Source organism: Drosophila tropicalis, unplaced genomic scaffold (genome assembly GCF_018151085.1).
Source record: "Drosophila tropicalis isolate 14030-0801.00 unplaced genomic scaffold, ASM1815108v1 contig_108, whole genome shotgun sequence".
Lineage (NCBI taxonomy): Eukaryota > Metazoa > Arthropoda > Insecta > Diptera > Drosophilidae > Drosophila > Drosophila tropicalis.
The window spans coordinates 328,582-348,058 of NW_027172444.1; the positions used below are offsets into that span (position 1 = coordinate 328,582).

Here is a 19,477-nt window from a genome sequence, read left to right on the forward strand (position 1 = left end):
ATTGGAGAGCGAAAATAAAAAGATAAAAATAAATCACTCACTACAGCTCACTATGGTGGATGGAAAGATATGTAATGCTTTAAACCAAACATCTTCAGCAAAATGTTATATATGCGGGGCAAAGCCTACGGAAATGAATGATTTGGATAAATGCATCGAAAAATCAGTACGGGATGAACGCTATAGATTTGGACTCTCCCCATTACATTCATATGTATATGCGTTTTTTCGAATATTTTCTTCATATTTCGTATCGGCTAGACCAAAAAGCCTGGCAAATTCGCACTCATGAGGGAAAGCAGATGCTTCTAAAAAGGAAACAACAAATTCAGTCTGACTTTCGAAATTTAATGGGCTTAATAGTCGACAAGCCAAAAGCTGGTGGAAGTGGAACTTCTAATAATGGCAACACAGCAAGAAAGATTTTCACCAATCCACATGAATCTGCCAAAATTACGGGTCTCGATGAGGCTTTAATTCTAAGATGTTCAACAATTCTTCAGGCCATGTCTTAAGGACACAAAATAAATGCAGAGAAGTTCAGGGACTATGCCTTTGAAACCGCTAAGCTGCTTGTCGATGAATATCCTTGGTATTATCTTCCTCCGACTGTCCATAAGGTATTAATACACGGCTCTGAAGTAATAAAGCATTGCTTGGTACCAATCGGAGAGCTTTCTGAAGAAGCCGCAGAGGCGAGAAATAAAGACATTAAAATATTTAGATTGAAGCACACCCGAAAACTATCAAGAGTAATAACGAATACAGATTTAATGAACAGATTACTTTTAAGCTCAGATCCTTTAATTTCAGGAATCAGAAAACTAACTAATAAACAAAGGTCCATGCTATTAAGGTCTACTATAGATTTATTAGAAGACACAGTTTAAAAAATAAACTTTACAATAAAAACAAAAATAAATATTTTCTTTGGATGGAAGTGGGTGAACAGATGGGAGTGCGATTGTCCAAATCTATCCATTTTTATATATTATAGTTACAATCTTTTATAGACCTTTCAGTAAAAATTTTAGCTCGATATCTCTACTAGAAGTATTTTTGGCCGCTCACTCCATACAAGCGCAACCACTGTGCTGTGATGTCATTTATAATTTATGTTGAGAAATGTATAGGCCTATGAAAGAGGACTCTAAAATTTTTATCTGCCAGTGCTCACACATTTTTCTTTTTTTTCCCTTACCTTTTTTTTTTCTTTGAAGGCTTTAAAAAGCCGAAATAAGTTGGCGTAGCCTGCAATCTTTTGATTGCTAATTCACTGTAGTATAAAATGTATGTAGGGTAAAGAAAAATTTTTACTTTTCTTTCCTTTTGGATTTCACTTGTTGCTAGGCAGATTTTTTTTTGTGGGAAAAAGTATGGCGACCCTATCGCCTCTATTTATACCCGAGGTCGCTTTCTTTCTAGTTTTTTTCCCCCGGATAATTCCTCTCACTTTTGAAGTTGACCTATCCTAGCTCTCCTTCCAAAGTTTCTCTCTCTCCTTTGTCCTCATGCCCCCTTCCAAGAGAAACAAATGTACCCAAGCGAAACTATGGCATACTCTAGGGCGGGGCATATAAACGCCACTCTCTCCAACAGCTACAAGATACACATTTCATCCCAGGGAAAGGACTATTCCAATGGAAGGTAATGCCTTTCGGTCTACACTCAGCGTCAGCAACGTTTCAACGAGCACTAGACCAAGTGATTGGCCCAGAGATGATGCCGAACGCATTTGCATACCAAGACGTCATAGTAATCGTGAGCAAAACAATGGAAGATCACAAACAACACCTGCAAGAAGTATTCAGAAGACTAAAAAAAGCAAACCTAAGAATTAGCTCAGAGAAGTGCCAGTTCTTCAGAAAGGAATTAAAGTTTCTGGGGCATGTAGTGACAGAAAAGGGTATAGCTACGGACCCGGACAAAGTAGCAGCAATAGCCCAGCTAAAACCGCCAACATATGTAAAAGAACTACGCCAATATCTGGGTGTAGCGTCATGGTACAGAAGATTCGTACCGGGATTTGCAACTCTAACGCACCCTGTAAACGCACTACTGAAGAAAAGAACAAGGTGGCACTGGAATGAAGACCATCAGGAAGCAGTGAACTGCCCGGACTTCACGAAACTATTTGTTCTACAGACAGATGCAAACAACATGGGACTAGGAGCAATCCTCATACAGAACACCGAAGAAGGCAAGAGGGTCCTATCATATCTGTCTAAAGAATTAAATTCGTCGGAAAAAAAATTATTCGGCGACTGAAAAAGAATGTCTGGCGATAGTATGGGCCGTACGTAAACTGATGCCATACCTGGAAGGATACCATTTTAAAGTAGTGACTGATCACATGGCACTAAAATGGCTGAACAGCATAGATAGTCCCACAGGCAGAATAGCAAGATGGGCGTTGGAACTACAGCAGTACGATTTTGAAATATCATATCGGAAAGGAGAGCTGAATATAGTAGCATGGAGAGATGCAACCGCATAACAGACAACGACGCTAGACTACGACAAGCCAATAAGGAGTGTGAATGAATCGAGGATATGATAAAAAAAATCAAGCAACAGCCACAGAAATACCCAGACTATGTGATGGAAAACCGCCAACTATACATGAACATACCACACAGAGCAGGACAAGAGGAAGTAGTGGCATGGAAAATGTGCGTCTACGACAACAAATAATGGAGGAAAACGGCCGGGCATACGGGCAATCGGCGAACAATTGCTAGGACCGCCGCAGGATACTACTGGCCGGGAATGCAAAGAGACATCAGAGTATTCGTCGGAAAATGCACGACATGTCTACAATTCAAACCTAATCAACAACAAGCGGCAGGAAAATTCCTAACACAAGTACCGGAGGAACCATGGGCAACAATATGCGCGGATTTCGTTGGGCCATTGTCTAGATCAAAACACGGAAATTCGATGCTGCTGGTGATTATAGACCGCTTCTCGAAATGGACAGAAATCATAACCATGCGCATATGCAGGAGACAACCAACGGAATCGAGACGAGTGCTGGCCGAAAATTACATTGGCGATAAACACAAGCCAATCTCAAGCAACTGGATTCACGCCAGCATATGTGGTGCAAGGCCGAGAACCGAGGATGCCGGGAGCCATGTATGACAGCGTCACAAATGGCGCAGGAAAAGAGCAAGGAACAACAGAGGAAAAGGCCAACCAGATGAAGGAACTTTTCGAACTCATCAGAAGGAACATGGAAACGGCGGCACAAGATCAGGCACGTCATTATAATTTGAGACGGCGCGAATGGAGACCGGCGATTGGATCTACGGTATGGGCAAAGGAACATCTCCTGTCAAACGCAGCAGAAGGTTTTGCTGCAAAATTAGCACACAAAATTTGGAGGACCATACACGGTACAAGGGTTCATATCTCCAGTCATATGCAAGCTACGACATGAAGTTACGGGAAAAAGTAGACAAACACACATTAGCCAGATAAAACAACAACCAGAGGATGTGGATACAGAACAGCATACAACTTCATTAAGCAACAACAACAGATCAACGTAAAATAATATGGGCAGTTAACCAAAATGCAAAGCATACAACAGGTGTCCAACAAAAGAAATATATCCAAGCAACAATAAATTAAAAATGAAGCAAGTAAGTCGACTCGTCGACTTGGGTATACCATACACCAGGTGAAACAAATATTCCAAATTTCGAAAACCAAATGTATGTCTATTAAATTGTTTTTACATGTTTCATAGTATGTGCTATCTCGCTCACTCTACGAACACACGAGCACTCTAGCGCCGCTACTAGCCAACGGCCAATTCTGGCCTTGGGGACCGCTTAGTAAAATACGTTGATACGCATATTTTGCATATTTCTAGTCCGATTTCAATAAAATTTGGTAGTTTTGTAGAAATAGATAAGATTAATTAGTGTGCCGAATTTGAACGCAATAGTCAACACTACAGGAGGAAATCGGTTTTTTCTTAATTATGGAGGCGGAAGTGGGCGTGGCAAAATATGAAAATACATATTCTCTGCGCGCATACTAAGCCAGTATACATACTAAATTTGGTGACTTTAGCTTTGTTTGTTTTTGATAAAATCAGTTTTGTTTAATTTGCGGGGGGCGGAAGTGGGCGTAGCAAAATTTTTAAATAGCCAGTTTCTGCGCGTCTATTAAACTAGTCTGCATACCAAATTTGATGTTGGTAGCTGTCATAGTTTTTAAGGAAATCAGTTTTATGTAAATTCCGGGGGCGGAAGGGGGCGTGGCAAAAAGTTTGAACAATTAATTTCTGCGCCCTAACTAATCGGGTATACAAACAAAATTTGATGTCTCTAGCTGTTATACTTTTTAAGAAAAATAGTTTTATGTGATTCCTGGGGGCGTAAGGGGGCGTGGCCGAAATTCCAATTAACTCTATATATGTACATAATACACGAGTATACATACCAAATTTGGTGGCTCTAGCTCTTATAGTCTCCGAGATCTGCGTGTTCATACGGACGGACGGACAGACGAACATGGCTTGATCGACTCGGCTGTTCATCCTGATCAAGAATATATATACTTTATAGGGTCGGAGAAGCTTCCTTCTGCCTGTTACATACATTTTGGCGACTTTAATATACCATTTCACCCTATGGGTGTATGGTATAAAAAAAAACAATACTCGGTGAACAAAATCTGGGATGACGTAAAGAGAAATGAGGAAAAGTAACGGGACCAAGCCGATACCAACACAAATGAATTGCTAGGCGCACTGTGATGGTAGTAGTGAGAGAGACACCAATACAATAATCTCTTCATGAGTCAAAGCGACAATGCATAAAAAACAAGTGGAACCTGGATAACGGTACCGGAAATATGCACCAAAGCGAGGTCTCAAGCGACAGGAATGGCAAATGCTAAATCACTCTAAAAAAACCATCGAAGAGTACACACAAATTAAAAAAAAAAAAAAAAAAAAAAAAACATGAACAACTATAAAATGCATGGCCAAGAGGAAGGCGTAGATCGAGGTGTGGCACCACGGGCACGAGTGGCAAGTGGTGGCCGGCACGGTGGCTACGGCTACGTGTCCGAGGAGCAGTCCGATGTCGAGGCCGGTTGAGTTGGAGCCGGTCATCGTCATCTCCTCGGATGAAGATAAGGATGTGGACGAGTGGAATATGGAAGACAGCGGCTACAGCAGCGAGGAGAGTGCCACTGACTCGGTCATAGAAAACCGAGAGCAGGGGGGCACTCGACGATCTGCTGTGGCGGGAGGTGGATGAGGTCATCGAGCAGGCGGAGCGAGAGGCACGGTATGGCTGGAGGGATGGGGCTATGCCCGAATTTAACGCAAAGTTGGCAAGGGCAGTGGCCAACGATATCGAAGTCCAGCGGCAGGCCAGAGAACTAGAAAACGCAGTACAACAGCAGAACTGGGCGGCGTGGTACCACCGCGAGATGGAGGAACAGATGCGGTGGGACCAAAACTAGAGATATAGAAGAAAAACAGGGGGAATGATAAGATGCAGAACGGGCCAAAGGGGAAAAAAGAACAAAGGAAAAGATGCCCTAATTCGCCAAAACACATAGAAAAGATTACTCAACAATCGCCAACATGAGAAAAGATGCCAAAAGGCCAACAAAAAGATGCGACCTGAGTCTAAAGAAAACCAAAACCAGTAAAAAAAAGGGGCGGGGCAATCACAATAGGGCATGGGCCCTATACGATACGTAAGAGAAATTATGCATGAATATATGAAATCTAGTAATACATGCGTAACACACCTACCGCTATGCGTGTGAAATTTGAGCGCGGGTACCGGTGGATGATGCGAGAGTACTCTATGATGCTGGACAGCGGAACATATTGGGAGAGACAAGCAGAGAAACAAAAAAAGGCCAAAGTGATGGCTATGCATGTCGAACGGGGGATAGGGGGGGCTGTGCGCATACCAAGCAAATATCGTCGATCCAGTTCGATGGGCAAAGGGGGGTATGTGCAAGCCGAAGAAAGGGGGAATTGGGAAGCCCTGTCTACGAGGCGAATAATATAATGATGACGTAGACGAATGGATTAAGTTCAGTTTGACTTAAATTAACTAAAACTAAACAAACTAAAAGTAATATATTATTCTGATGAAACGAAACATGCATAAAATGGAAACTAAAAATAATATGTTATTCTGATAAAATAAAACATGCATAAAATGGAAAAGAGCAACAAATTAATCCGAACCGATGAAACAAACCGAGCAAAGAAGGACATTGGAGAGAGCAGCGTCGCCTAGCAACGAGAGAGGACATGCGACCACTGGGATAAAGCGAACATTGGAGAGAAAAGGATGGAGGCCTGCATAGCAACAGAGCCGCTATGTGGGCGAAGCTGAGCAACAAGGACAAGAGTCAATGGGCGCACAGCAGTCAACAAAGTGGATGCGGCTGCGCCAAGGACTATTACGGGACTTTCACCACGCATGGCAACAGCGTGGATGAAAGCGATGGGCCGATGGAAAGTTATCGGCTGTATAGCGGTATCACACCAAGTGATTCTAGAGGCCCAGGATGCCTATATAAGGCGAGCAGCGAGTCAGGACACCATCAAGTCGTCGAGTCAAGATCAAGCAATCAAGTCATCGAGTCCTGATCAACAACAAGCGAAGCAACAAATCTCTTTTGGCCTTACGAGTTATAAGGCGTACGAGTTACCTTATAGACTCATTTAACAATCACAAATATAATTACAATAAGTACACAGCCAATACAAAACATCAATCCGAATCAGAGCAAAATCATATCTAAACTTTTAACCGAAAGTCTAAAGCAGCTATATGCATAAATTATAGTGTCGTAATTTATATAAACATTTAGCAAAAAAAGCTCGCAATTATATAAATTGGAGCGAAAAATTTCATGCTGTTGAAAGTGCTTAAATTATTATTGGTTTCGTTTAAATTAATACGTGTAATATGGATAGCAATCTTAAGGTATTTAGAATATTTTATTTACGATTGTTTATGCCCAAACGGGAAACACAAGGGTTAAGGGAGGCGGGAGCTTTCACCTCGCGCCGCTCTCCCGATGATGCCCATCGCTCTCCCCACAAAAGAACTCCCCACACTTCGCTCTAAGCGGGGCTTGGTGCCCTGCTCTTAATACTAGCTTAATGTAATGTAAAACTTACAAGTGAATAAAACACAACATAGAATTACTGCAATTGAAGGAAGAAACTTTTGAAGAAAATTCATTTAGCTGCCTAACAAGGAAATTTCAACCCCCTACAAAAACATTGGTCCTTCGAGCCGGATACCAAGATCCTCTCGAACCTTTTGCATCGGTGGAATTTCATACATATTTCAAGCTAAGTAATTTTTTTCCAAATTATATGTACATATATGATGCCTCCAGCATCCGTACCCATACTCACATATGTACATATAATTGTTTCCCTTGATTTTCCTAATCAAAGTAAAATTACTTTCCCGCAAATTTTCCTTAAAGGGGAGAAAATTTTGGTCCCCGATTTTTCCATACATATTTTTGTTCGACCACTTCAAGATTTTTTTTCTCGCACCTTGGCATATATAGGCCAAGTATATAAGGCGCCATATTTATTTGCCTATTTCGAAAATATATTTTTTCGCAATTTCAAAAAAAAATTTTAACACATATGTATGTATGCATTGAAACAAACCTACGAAACTCAAAGTGATCTTCTACATAAGGTACGTTTCACAATTATAACGCCACCCATATATTTTACATATTGGTCTAACGGTACAATTCTCGATGTTACAATGTTCTACCGAAATACTTGTTGGGACACAACAACAACATATACGAACTTTGGAATTAGTGGGACTAACGGGACTTTTTGTTTACGAGAATTCTATTTTAAGCGCGTTTTATAATTATAACGCCACTTTCAATTAATGCGTTTTTTTATACCCTTGCAGAGGGTATTATAAAATTGGTCAGATGTTTGTAACGCACAGAAGGAGACGTTTCCGACCCCATAAAGTATATATATTCTTGATCAGCATGAGAAGCTAAGTCGATATAGCCATGTCCGTCTGTCCGTCTGTCCGTCGGTGCGTACGCGTTTTACTCAGCCATCTTAAGAGCTATCGGGATGAAATTTTTTTGGGAGCTTTTTTTTTACCCGGGTGAGATAAAGTATGAAAATCTTTGGGATCGGACTACTATATCATATAGCTCTGGAACAAAAATTTTTGCAAAAATTGGAGTATCCCCATGAAATTCACCAATATAATAGAATTTGATATAAAATCTCAGATCCCAAAATTTGACCCTGATCGGATAAATAGAACACAAGTTACAGTCTATATAAATCGGTTCAATCGCTGCCGGCAGCTCTGCTTGCTGCCTACTACGTCATCATCAAATCAACAGAGCACATGCATACACACACAGACGCAACGCTACATAAACTGTATGTGTATGCGTGCGTTGCTTTGCTTAGGGAATGAGGGAAGAAGAAGAACAAATTGTACATAGTATGAAGAGTAAAATTGTTTTGTTTGTATATTAATGAATTGAGTTGCAGAAAACAAATTTTGAACATGTGAAATTATTATTGTCAAGGACTGCAAGGGTATATAAACTTCGGCATAGCCGAATTTAACTTCTTTGATATTTTTCTTTAAATGTTAACAATTAGTGATAATTTTATTTCAAAATACTTTAAATTTGTTTGCCATTTTTAAACCATACACCCATAGGGTGAAATGGTATATTAAAGTCGCCAAAATGTAGGTAACAGGCAGAAGGAAGCTTCTCCGACCCTATAAAGTATATATATTCTTGATCAGGATGAACAGCCGAGTCGATCTAGCCATGTCCGTCTGTCCGTCCGTCCGTCCGTATGAACACGCAGATCTCGGAGACTATAAGAGCTAGAGCCACCAAATTTGGTATGTATACTCGTGTATTATGTACATATATAGAGTTAATTGGAATTTCGGCCACGCCCCCTTACGCCCCCAGGAATCACATAAAACTATTTTTCTTAAAAAAGTATAACAGCTAGAGACATCAAATTTTGTTTGTATACCCGATTAGTTAGGGCGCAGAAATTAATTGTTCAAACTTTTTGCCACGCCCCCTTACGCCCCCAAGAATCACATAAAACTATTTTTCTTAAAAAAGTATAACAGCTAGAGACATCAACTTTGGTTTATATACTCGTTTAGTTAGCGCGCAGAAACTAATTGTTCAAACTTTTTGCCACGCCCCCTTCCGCCCCCGGAATTTACATAAAACTGATTTCCTTAAAAACTATGATAGCTACCAACATCAAATTTGGTATGCAGACTAGTTTAATAGACGCGCAGAAACTGGCTATTTAAAAATTTTGCTACGCCCACTTCCGCCCCCGCAAATTAAACAAAACTGATTTTATCAAAAACAAACAAAGCTTAAGTCTCCAAATTTAGTATGTATACTTAGTATGCGCGCAGAGTATATATATTTTCATATTTTGCCACGCCCACTTCCGCCTCCATAATTTAGAAAAAAACGATTTCCTCCTTTAGTTTTTTGACTATCGCATTTAAATTTGGCAGACTAATTTATCTTATCTATTTCTACCAAACTATCAAATTTTATTGAAATCGGACTAGAAACATGTAAAATATGCGTATGAACGTATTTTACTACGCGGTCCACAAGGCCAGAATTGGACGTTGGCTAGTAGCGGCGCTAGAGTGCTCGTGTGTTCGTAGAGTGAGCGAGATAGCACATAGTATAAGACATGTAAAAACAATTTAATAGACATACATTTGGTCTTCGAAATTTGAAATATTTGTTTCACTAGGTGTATGGTATACCCAAGTCGACGAGTCGACTTACTTGCTTCATTTTAATATTGAATTCCCAAATTTTTCCAATCATTTCCAAGTCGTATCTTGGGGTTTTTAGTATTGCATTCCCAAATTTTTCCAATAATTTCGAAGTCGTATCTTTGGGATTATATTCCAATTCCAAAGTGTTCCAAGCGTTCAAAGTCATTTATTTGGGGTAATATTCCAATTCCAAAGTGTTCCAAGCATTCAAAGTCGTTTCTTTGGGATTATATTCCAAGTCCAAAGAGTTCTCACGCGTTCCAAGTCGTATCTTTGCAGCTAGATTTCAATGCCAAAGTGCTTCCACGCGTTTCAAGTCGCATCTTTGGTTATATTTCTATTCCAAAATGTTTCCACGCGTTCCAAGTCGTTTCTTTGGTTATAATTCAATTTCAAACTGCTTCCACGCGTTCCAAGTCGTATCTCTGGTTATATTTTTGAATTCCAAGGTGCTCCAAGTGTCCCAAATCGTATCATAGGGTTTATTTGGCAGTGTTCCAAGTCATCCCAGCTCGTTTCATGGATTTTTTAATCTATTTCAAGGCGTTCCAAGCCGTTCCTAGGGTTTTTTGGCAGTGTTCCAAGTTATCCCAAACGTTCCAGTTTGATTTTTCGCTAATTTTCAAGCCGTGCCGAACCAGCTCACTACTTTATAACCGCCATTCTCTGGGGTTATGAGCACGAGCCCGTCAAAAGACGAGAAAGAAGCTGAGAACACTGCGGCCACGAGCAAATCCTCAATTGCTGCTCCAGGTCAGCGCCAGAGGAGTACCAGCCCTACTACTCCTCCTTCCCGAACATTTCAAACCCTCTCTAGTCCATTAGCTCTCACGTCCGCACCATCAAGCACGACCTTTCAGCAAGCCACGACGAGCAAGCAAAAAAGAGGTCAAATCATTGGTACCACTTCCACAGATTTTGGTAACCGCCCCAAGAGTCACTCGGTCCGAAACCAAAAGGATTTTAGTTGCTTCCACCATTTCTTTGAAGAAGTTTGTCTCCATTAGCGATAAACTAATTCAGTTTGAAGTCGACAACCATGTCACTTCACTGTCCGAGGTCAGCGTATTTACGCTCCGTAGTGATCGAGTTCAAGCGTTGTGGGAGAAGGTCGAGCAGGAATATGAGAAATGCGAGGCACTCCCAGATGGTGAAGACGATAACTCTGAAGATTTAGCCATCCAAGCTAAATATGACAAATGGTATTAAGTTTACGAGCGATGCACGGCTCGATTAAACGAGCTTATCCACGAAGCGTCTGCTCCTACTCCTCCGAACCGTCATGGGCCTACCTCTGCACTAGCAGAACGAGGCTGTCGATTGCCACCCATTGACACAGAAGTCTTTACGGGAGATTACTTAAAATGGCCTACGTTCCGTGACTTGTTTACAGCCATCTACATAAGCGATTCGCGAATTTCCCCCGTTGAAAAGCTGTACCAACTCCTATCGAAAACGAGGGGTGAAGCCAACCTCATCGTAGCAAAATTCCCGCTTACAAATGATGGTTTTGAAACGGCATGGAATGCACTCAAACAGCGTTTCGCAAATAAGCGACTTATCGTGAACAGCCAATTCCGAGCACTTCTTGACCTGCCTCAAATTTCCCATGAGCCTGGAAAGCATTACAGGATCATCAGAATGCTCTGCAGGCATCCATTCGTGCTTTTGAGCACTGTGGCCTGCGAGTAACCACTTGGGGAGGCATGTTCGTATTTTTCTGTTCCATCAAATTGCCAAAGAACACCCTTTCACTGTGCGAACAATCTCTAGGAGACAAGACTGCCATTCCAGAGTGGCAAATGATGGACGATTTCCTCACTGAGCGGTTTCGTACGCTCAAAGCAGTTGAAAATACAACTGCAATGGCTATTACGGTTTCCACCTCGAAACCCCCGCGAAATCCGCTTCCAGCCACCCGAAAGGCTAATACATTTGAAGCCAAGGTGACCAACAAACCAAAATCCTGTGATCTCTGTATGAAGGAGAATCACCCGGTGCGTCGATGTCCCCGCTTCCTTCAGGTGCCGGCCAATTTGTCTGAACTGTTTCGCAAGAGGACATCAAGTAAAAGATTGTCTGAGTCAGCACAATTGCTTCACGTGCAAGGGGCGTCACAATACACTCTTGCACAAGGATGCCCGACTGGAGAATAGTCCAACGCCGGTCCCAGCGCAGCCCAGTTCTCACAATATTGTCCGGACATACTTTACCTCTGAGGCAAGGTCCTCACGAGATAAGTTGCTAGTTACAGCCATCGTGGACTTTTGGCACAAGGGCACTACTTATGCTTCACGGGCGCTATTAGACCCGGCTTCGGAAGCCAATTTCATATCCGAAAGAATGTTCCGACTCATGAAGTTACCATTCCAAACTGTCAGGGCCGAAGTGACAGGCATTTACGGAAACTTAAATAGAACCTTGAAGGTCTGTCACATAAGTATTCGGTCATCGCATGGACCTCCAGTCCGGATAGAGATAGAAGCTTTTGTCTTGTCCCAAGCTGCTGATGATTTGCCGTCATGTACGATAGCCCAAGCCACACTGGAAGGAATGCGCAATATTCCTCTAGCCGACCCCTCCTTCTGATTAAAGGAAAAGATCGATCTACTTCTTGGCATTGATGTCATACCAGCGGTGACCCTTTCCGGCATCCAGACCGAAGTGTGCGGATCTTTAATGGCTCAAGAGACGAGATTCGGTTGGGTCATTTCAGGCCCGTTGCAAGGGGTCCCCGTTAGTTCGTGTGCCGCGTTCACCACGAGGGTCGCTGTTAACAGAGAGGAGGCACTTGAAACTCTTCTCACAAGTTTTTGGGAGGTGGAGGATCTACCGGGCAAACCGGTAGAAGAATCTGATTCTTTCCAGAAAATCAAAAGAAGAAATGTTTCGGGGAGATATACGGTCTCACTTCCGTTTCGAGATCCAACTAACATCAACCTTGGTCATTCCAGACCAGGGGCATTGGCTCAGTTCCTAAAAAACGAAGGCCGGCTCCTAAAAAATATTCCGGCAAAAACTGAGTATGGCGCCGTCATTCAAGTATATTTGGACTTGGGCCATATGCGTCAGGTGCCATTTGACGGCAGTAATAACAATTTTTATTTGCCACACCATGCAGTTTTCAAGCCCGACAGCACCACAACAAAAGTACGGGTAGTCTTTAACGCCTCTAGCAAGTCCACAAACGGAGTAAGTCTCAACGACATACTTTACTCTGATCCGGTACTTCAGTCCGATCTCACTACTTAGATTCTCAAGTGGCGTTTTTTCCGAGTAGTTTTCAATGCCGACATCACAAAAATGTACCGCCAAATTTTGGTCGATCCAATCCATACGCCATTTCAGAGGATCCTGTTCCGAAATAAAGAGGGGCAACTTGGTGATTACGAGCTGAATACCGTCACGTTTGGCATTAACTGTGCTCCGTTCTTAGCCATCCGAGTACTTCAGAAACTCGCAAGTGATGTACAATCCAAATTTCCTTTGGCTAGCGATATTATCAAGTCCTATATGTATGTCGATGATGTCCTGGCAGAGGCTTACAATGAAGCAACGGCAATCGCAATGGTCAATGAACTTCAACACGTTCTTGGTTCAGCTGGCTTTCCTTTGCGCAAGTGGACATCGAATGTGAAGAGCGTGCTCAGTTGCATTCCAAAGTGTCATTTGCTGAATGCTGATTTCCTCGATATCGAAGAGGCCAGCACAACAAAAACACTGGGAATCCGATGGAAAGCGACTACGGATGAGTTTTATTTTGTCATCTCACCCCAAGATATCAAGTCAGCTTATGCTAAGCGAGAAGTCCTCGGGCAGATCGCCAAGTTATTCGATCCCGCTGGCTGGCTGACTCCCTTTGTAATTCAAGCCAAGGTGTTTATGCAAGAGCTTTGGCCACAAGAGCTAGGGTGGGATGATCAATTGCCCAGTGAACTCCATCACAGGTGGACGGATTTTACAAAGAGCTACTACTTCCTTTATACTACCGTTTTAACCGGGGCTACTCTAGATTTCGCTGCAAGAAGGCAGCACGATATGCCTTGGTCATTGCTAACGCGCACGTAAATTGCGGCACCAGAAGCCCGCTGTGACGGACTACTACTACTACTTCCTTACCAGATCCGAATTCCACGGTGGGTGCTCCATGATCCAAATTCCGACATTCAATACCATTGTTTTTGCGATGCGTCACAGCGGGCTTATGGTGCCGCAATTTACGTGCGCGTTAGTAATGACCAAGGCATATCGTGCTGCCTTCTTGCAGCGAAATCTAGAGTAGCCCCGGTTAAAACGGTTTCATTGCCCCGCCTTGAATTATGCGGAGCCACGCTTTTAGCTGAACTGGCAGCTGCAGTTCTTCCGCAACTTCCAGTTGATAATGCGGAGGCATTTAATTGGTCAGATTCCACCGTCGTACTGTCGTGGTTAAATAAGTCACCCTGCACATGGACAACGTATGTCGCAAATCGGGTAGCAAAAATTGTGACGGCAACAAATAGCTCCACATGGAATCACGTCCGTTCAGAAGACAATCCAGCAGGTCTCTCTAGCCGCGGCCTGAGTGCGCAGGAAGTTGTACACAAGGCTTTGTGGTGGCACGGCCTACCATGGCTACGGGAACCACAAGAGTCCTGGCGGCGAGCAACACCACTCCCAGTAGACACTTCCTTGGAGAAGCGGGTAGTGAAGGTCCACGTCGCGATCGCTAAGCCAGCCAACGAGATACTGTCTCGTTTTTCTAATCTGGCACGTGCCTTACGAGTGGTAGCATATGTGGTCCGTTTCGGCAGAAGGTGTCCTAAACTTCCAAACGATTACTCCGGGGAGGTGACCTCTAGCGAGATCAATCAAGTACTCCATGCATCGATCCGAGTCACTCAGCGTGACTACTTCCCGACGGAACATCGGTGTCTACAGCAGAAAAAATCTCTGCCCACGTCTAGCACCATTCTCAATTTGAATCCTTTCATTGACGCATTAGGTGTGATCCGAGCATGTGGGCGCGTGCAACATGCAGCGGCCTTTAGTTACGATGAGCGTAACCCCATTCTGTTGCCAGTAGTAAGTCCATTGTCCCGGCTGTTGGTGCTTTTCACGCATCAGATCTCTCTCCATGGGGGGCAGTCAACTGGCAGTCCGTCTCATCCGACAGAGATACTGGATTCCAAGACTGCGGAATCTAGTAAAATCGGTGGTCAATTCATGCAAAGTCTGTGTGATTTACAAAAGAAGGCTGCAATCACAGCTAATGGGCACCCTCCGGCCCAGCGAACTTCTTTCGCACGTCCTTTCACGACCACCGGGATAGATTTCGCAGGTCCTTTCGACATCAAGAGTTTCACCGGCCGCGCTTGCCGCATATCAAAGGGATATGTGTGTGTCTTTGTTTGCTTTTCCACCAAAGCCATTCACCTTGAGGCAACTTCGGATTTGAGTACCGAAGCATTTCTGGCAGCATTCGCTCGCTTTGTATCGAGGCGAGGGTGCAGTCCGACAACGGAAAAAACTTCGTAGGTGCATCCAGAGTGCTTGAAAAAGATTTCCTAAGGTCTACCCAGCAAAAAATCTTATCCCACTACAGCCATCAGAATCTGTCCTGGCATTTCATCCCTCCCACCACACATGAGAGGGTTGTGGGAAGCTGGAGTTAAGAGTTTTCAAACTCTGTTCTACAAGGCCACCTCCAACCAAAAGTATACTTTTGAAGAGTTCTCTACTCTGCTGGCTAAGGTAGAGGCTTGTTTGAACTAGCGGCCGATTTCTCCGATGTCTGAAGACCCCACCGATTCTTTAGCTTTGACCCCAGGCCATTTCCTAGTGGGCGGTTCAAGGATCAGGTTCCGTATATCATTAACCGGTGGCAGCGTCGGAAGGCTGTGAGTCAGCATTTCTGCACCCGATGGAAAGACGAGTATCTGAAGGAGCTACATAAGCGCAATAAGTGGCGATTCCCTTCTAAAAATCTTGAAGCGGGCGATCTGGTGATACTCAAAGACGACAATCTTCCATTTAATGAATGGCGTCTCGGACGAATCCACCAAACATACCCTGGCAGTGAGGGCAACGTCCGCGTCGTCGAACTGCTTACCGCTCGCGGTGTTGTGAAGCGTGCAGTCGCAAAGCTGATCTTTCTTCCTCCAGAAGAACGAATTCAAACTCATTACGTAAAGCTACAGCAGCGTCTAGCACTTGGTCCTTCCTCCCAATTAAGAAGGGCAGAGCTGCCAGTAGTAATATGTATATTCTATAGTCCTAAATTAATCCGCTGGCTCCGAGACCACGTTCAGTCCAGGCATCCAGGAACGCAGATGTTCGCGAGGAACTGAGTCCTTCCGTTGCCGAGTCTGTCGCGGAATCCATCCTCTGAAGCGATGCCGTCGCTTCCTACCGCTGAACGTGGAGAAGAGGATGAGGGCAGTGCTTGCAAACAAGTACTGCGCCAACTGCCTGGCCCACCAACACTCCGGAGGAAGCTGCTTGAGCGGTGATAGGTGCCGAATTTGCAAGGAGGACCACCACACGCTACTCCACTTCCATGAGGAGCCACGTCGACACACTCCATGCTCCGTCGTACGTCGAGTCACCCCCCGAGTCCTCCAGTCGAAGGGTCGCACCTACGCCAGCCTCCGATTCTAAGCTGACACTGGCCACACTGCTGCAGCACTGCAACCCACATCTGATGCCAACGGCGATGGTACGTCTCGAGACGGGAGGGAAAACCTTCGACGTGAAGGCCCTCGTGGACCCATGTTCGGCTGTATCGTCGATGGCGACGTCACTGGCCACGGCCTTTAAATTAACAGCCGTCAATATTGGGGCGGAAAAAGCGGTGGCAGCAGTGATCCGGTCCCCGATCAGTGAAGGATGCCGATTGGAGGCGATCCTGAAGGTGGTCGATGGCTTGTGCTGCCGCACTCCAAGCTCTCCGGTGGACCCGCAAATCGCCAAGAAATTCGAGAGCATCGTCCTGGCGGATGATACATTCTACCGACCATCGTCGGTGTCTTTGGTCCTGGGCGCGGACGTGATGACGGAGGTCATGTTAGAAGGGAGTCTACCCGGGGTTGGCAGGCGGCCAATTGCGATGCGCACAGTCTTTGGCTGGACCCTGTCCGGAGCGTGCCATTAGACTGCCTGGGTCTTGCACTCCTGCAAGGGGGGAGCATGTTTATGCCCAAACGGGCAACACAAGGGTTAAGGGAGGCGGGAGCTTTCACCTCGCGCCGCTCTCCCGATGATGCCCAACGCTTTCCTTACAAACGAACTCCCCACACTTCGCTCTAAGCGGGGCTTGGTGCCCTGCTCTTAATACTAGCTTAATGTAATGTAAAACTAACAAGTGAATAAAACACAACATAGAATTGCTGCAATTGAAGGAAGAAACTTTTGAAGAAAATTCATTTAGCTGCCTAACAAGGAAATTTCAACCCCCTACAAAAACAACGATAAATGTGTATAAATGTTCGTGGTGTTTTTAATGTCCAGTGTTATTGTTGATTGTATTTTTAGCAAAAATCTAACAATTTTAAGTGTGTTCCGTGGAGTAGTAGTTTATTGTAGTAATCAATTTTTTTGCTCCTTTTTGTTTCTTTTAAAAAAAAAAAATCAAAGAAGTCCTTGGTAATAATAATTTTACATGTTCAAAATTTGTTTTCTGCAACTCAATTCATCAATATACAAACAAAACAATTTTACTCTCATATTATCACATACGTAAATTTCATAGCATACTCGATTTTTATGAAAATATTTCTTCTAGTTCTTCTAGAGCTATATTATATAGTGGTCCGATCCTTATGGTTTTCATACTTTATTTTTGCCGGGTAATAAAAACCCACGAAAAAAAATTTCAGCCCGATAGCTCTTAAGACGGCTGAGTAAAACGCGTACGCACAGACGGACATGGCTATATCGACTCAGCTTCTCACGCTGATCAAGAATATATATACAGTGCTTATCATAATGATAAGACACGTCGTTTTTCACACATATTTTCTAAAACACTTTAGTTTTCCAAAATTTTTTTTTAGAAATATATAGGGTATATTTCCATATATATATAGGGTTATCAACCATATCAAAATTATAAGACATATTTCAATTTAAGCTTAAAAATAAAAAACAAGTAGAAATTTCCTTAATATTTTTTAGATTAATAATTAATTGCATTTCCCTGCGCTCTTCCAACTTCAAAAATACGCTTTTTCATCGAATTCGAAAGAGTTTTTAATAACTGATCCTCTAGAAGACCCCATCCTCCGATAATTGCTTCCTTAAGGTCGGTTATGTTGCCGTAAACCTGGTTTTCTTTATAAACACGTCTTGCCAAAATACCCCAAATGTTCTCAATTGGATTTAGATCCGGAGAGCATGCTGGCCAGTCCATTAAATTGACCGAACAGTCTTGCAAAAACGCCTTTGTTTGCCGGCTTGTGTGGATTCTTGCGTTATCCTGCATAAAAATATAGGGGTTTTCCCTATTTTCTGTTAAAAATGGCAGCAGGCTACTCTCTAGTACTTGGATGTAGTCGGAACTATTCATCCTTGAGCTTGTAAACTGCAAGTTTAGAGTTCCAAACTTGGTAAAAGCTCCCCACACCATCACCGATCCGCCTCCAAAGTTCCTCTTTGAAAAATATAATGGCTCTTTTGGTAAATCTCGCCAATAATGGCGATATCCATCCGGTCCGTCCAGATTAAATTTTTTCTCATCAGGAAAAATAACCTTTTATACAAAAAAGAACGGTACTTCACAAGTAAGCTTTGATAAAACATGTTTCTTACCGAGTCCCAGTTTGTCTCTAAGTTTCTAAGCGCGAAATCGATTCTGGCGGCTTTGTGTCGTGAAGTCAAATGGGGTATCTTCTTAAGCACACCTCGTACAATATTTTTTGATTTATTTAAAGTGTGCCAAACAGTCATAGCCGACACTTTCTTGCCGGAAATCGAAGCAAGTTGGGCACATGATATTGTCGAGTTGCTTGCTTTATTAAGAATGTACCGTTTTTCACGGTCACCAAGAATCGGAATTCGACCTGTACTCCGCCTTTTACCGTAACTTTCCGGATTTTGTAAAAAATTGGCGATTGCGGTTCGACTACAGCCAATTTCACGGGAAATTCGAGCAATAGTCCAACCTGACTTGGAAAATGCTAAAATAGAGCTCTTTTCTTCAGGACAAAGCAGTGTAGATCGCACCATTTTCTTTTAAATAAAAATTCTAGAGGTAAATCAATAATAAACACCAAAAAAAAGTCTATCCTATATCTTTCACTTCACTTTTTGTAATGTGTCTTATAATTGTGATACGCTTGCAAGCAAGCGAATATCATACATATTTCTGGAAAAGTAACGGTACATTTCAGGCAGATGCTGGGAATAAAAACCAACGGTACTTTTCCAAAGCTGTTGCTTTGATCTTTCATTCGGTATATTGTTTTTCACTAAATTCTTAAAAATAACTGTTTAGCAAGAAAAACAAAACAAATTTTTAATGTGTCTTATCATTGTGTTAAGCACTGTACTTTATGGGGTCGGAAACGTTTCCTTCTGTGCGTTACAAACATCTGATCAATTTTATAATACCCTCTGCAAGGGTATAAAAATTGCACTTGAAG

General features: G+C 42.9%; 1 protein-coding gene across 1 annotated transcript; it reads left to right on the plus strand.

The window, feature by feature from the left end:
- The first annotated feature begins 6,367 nt into the window (after positions 1 to 6,367).
- LOC137572785 (uncharacterized) lies at positions 6,368 to 16,227 on the plus strand. Its single transcript, XM_068284618.1, has 9 exons — positions 6,368 to 6,539; positions 11,481 to 11,854; positions 11,946 to 12,284; positions 12,453 to 13,049; positions 13,206 to 13,804; positions 13,870 to 13,921; positions 13,980 to 15,233; positions 15,725 to 16,052; positions 16,148 to 16,227. Exons 1-9 carry the CDS (start codon positions 6,368 to 6,370, stop codon positions 16,225 to 16,227), a joined length of 3,795 nt encoding a protein of 1,264 aa, XP_068140719.1.
- The last annotated feature ends 3,250 nt before the right edge of the window (positions 16,228 to 19,477 follow it).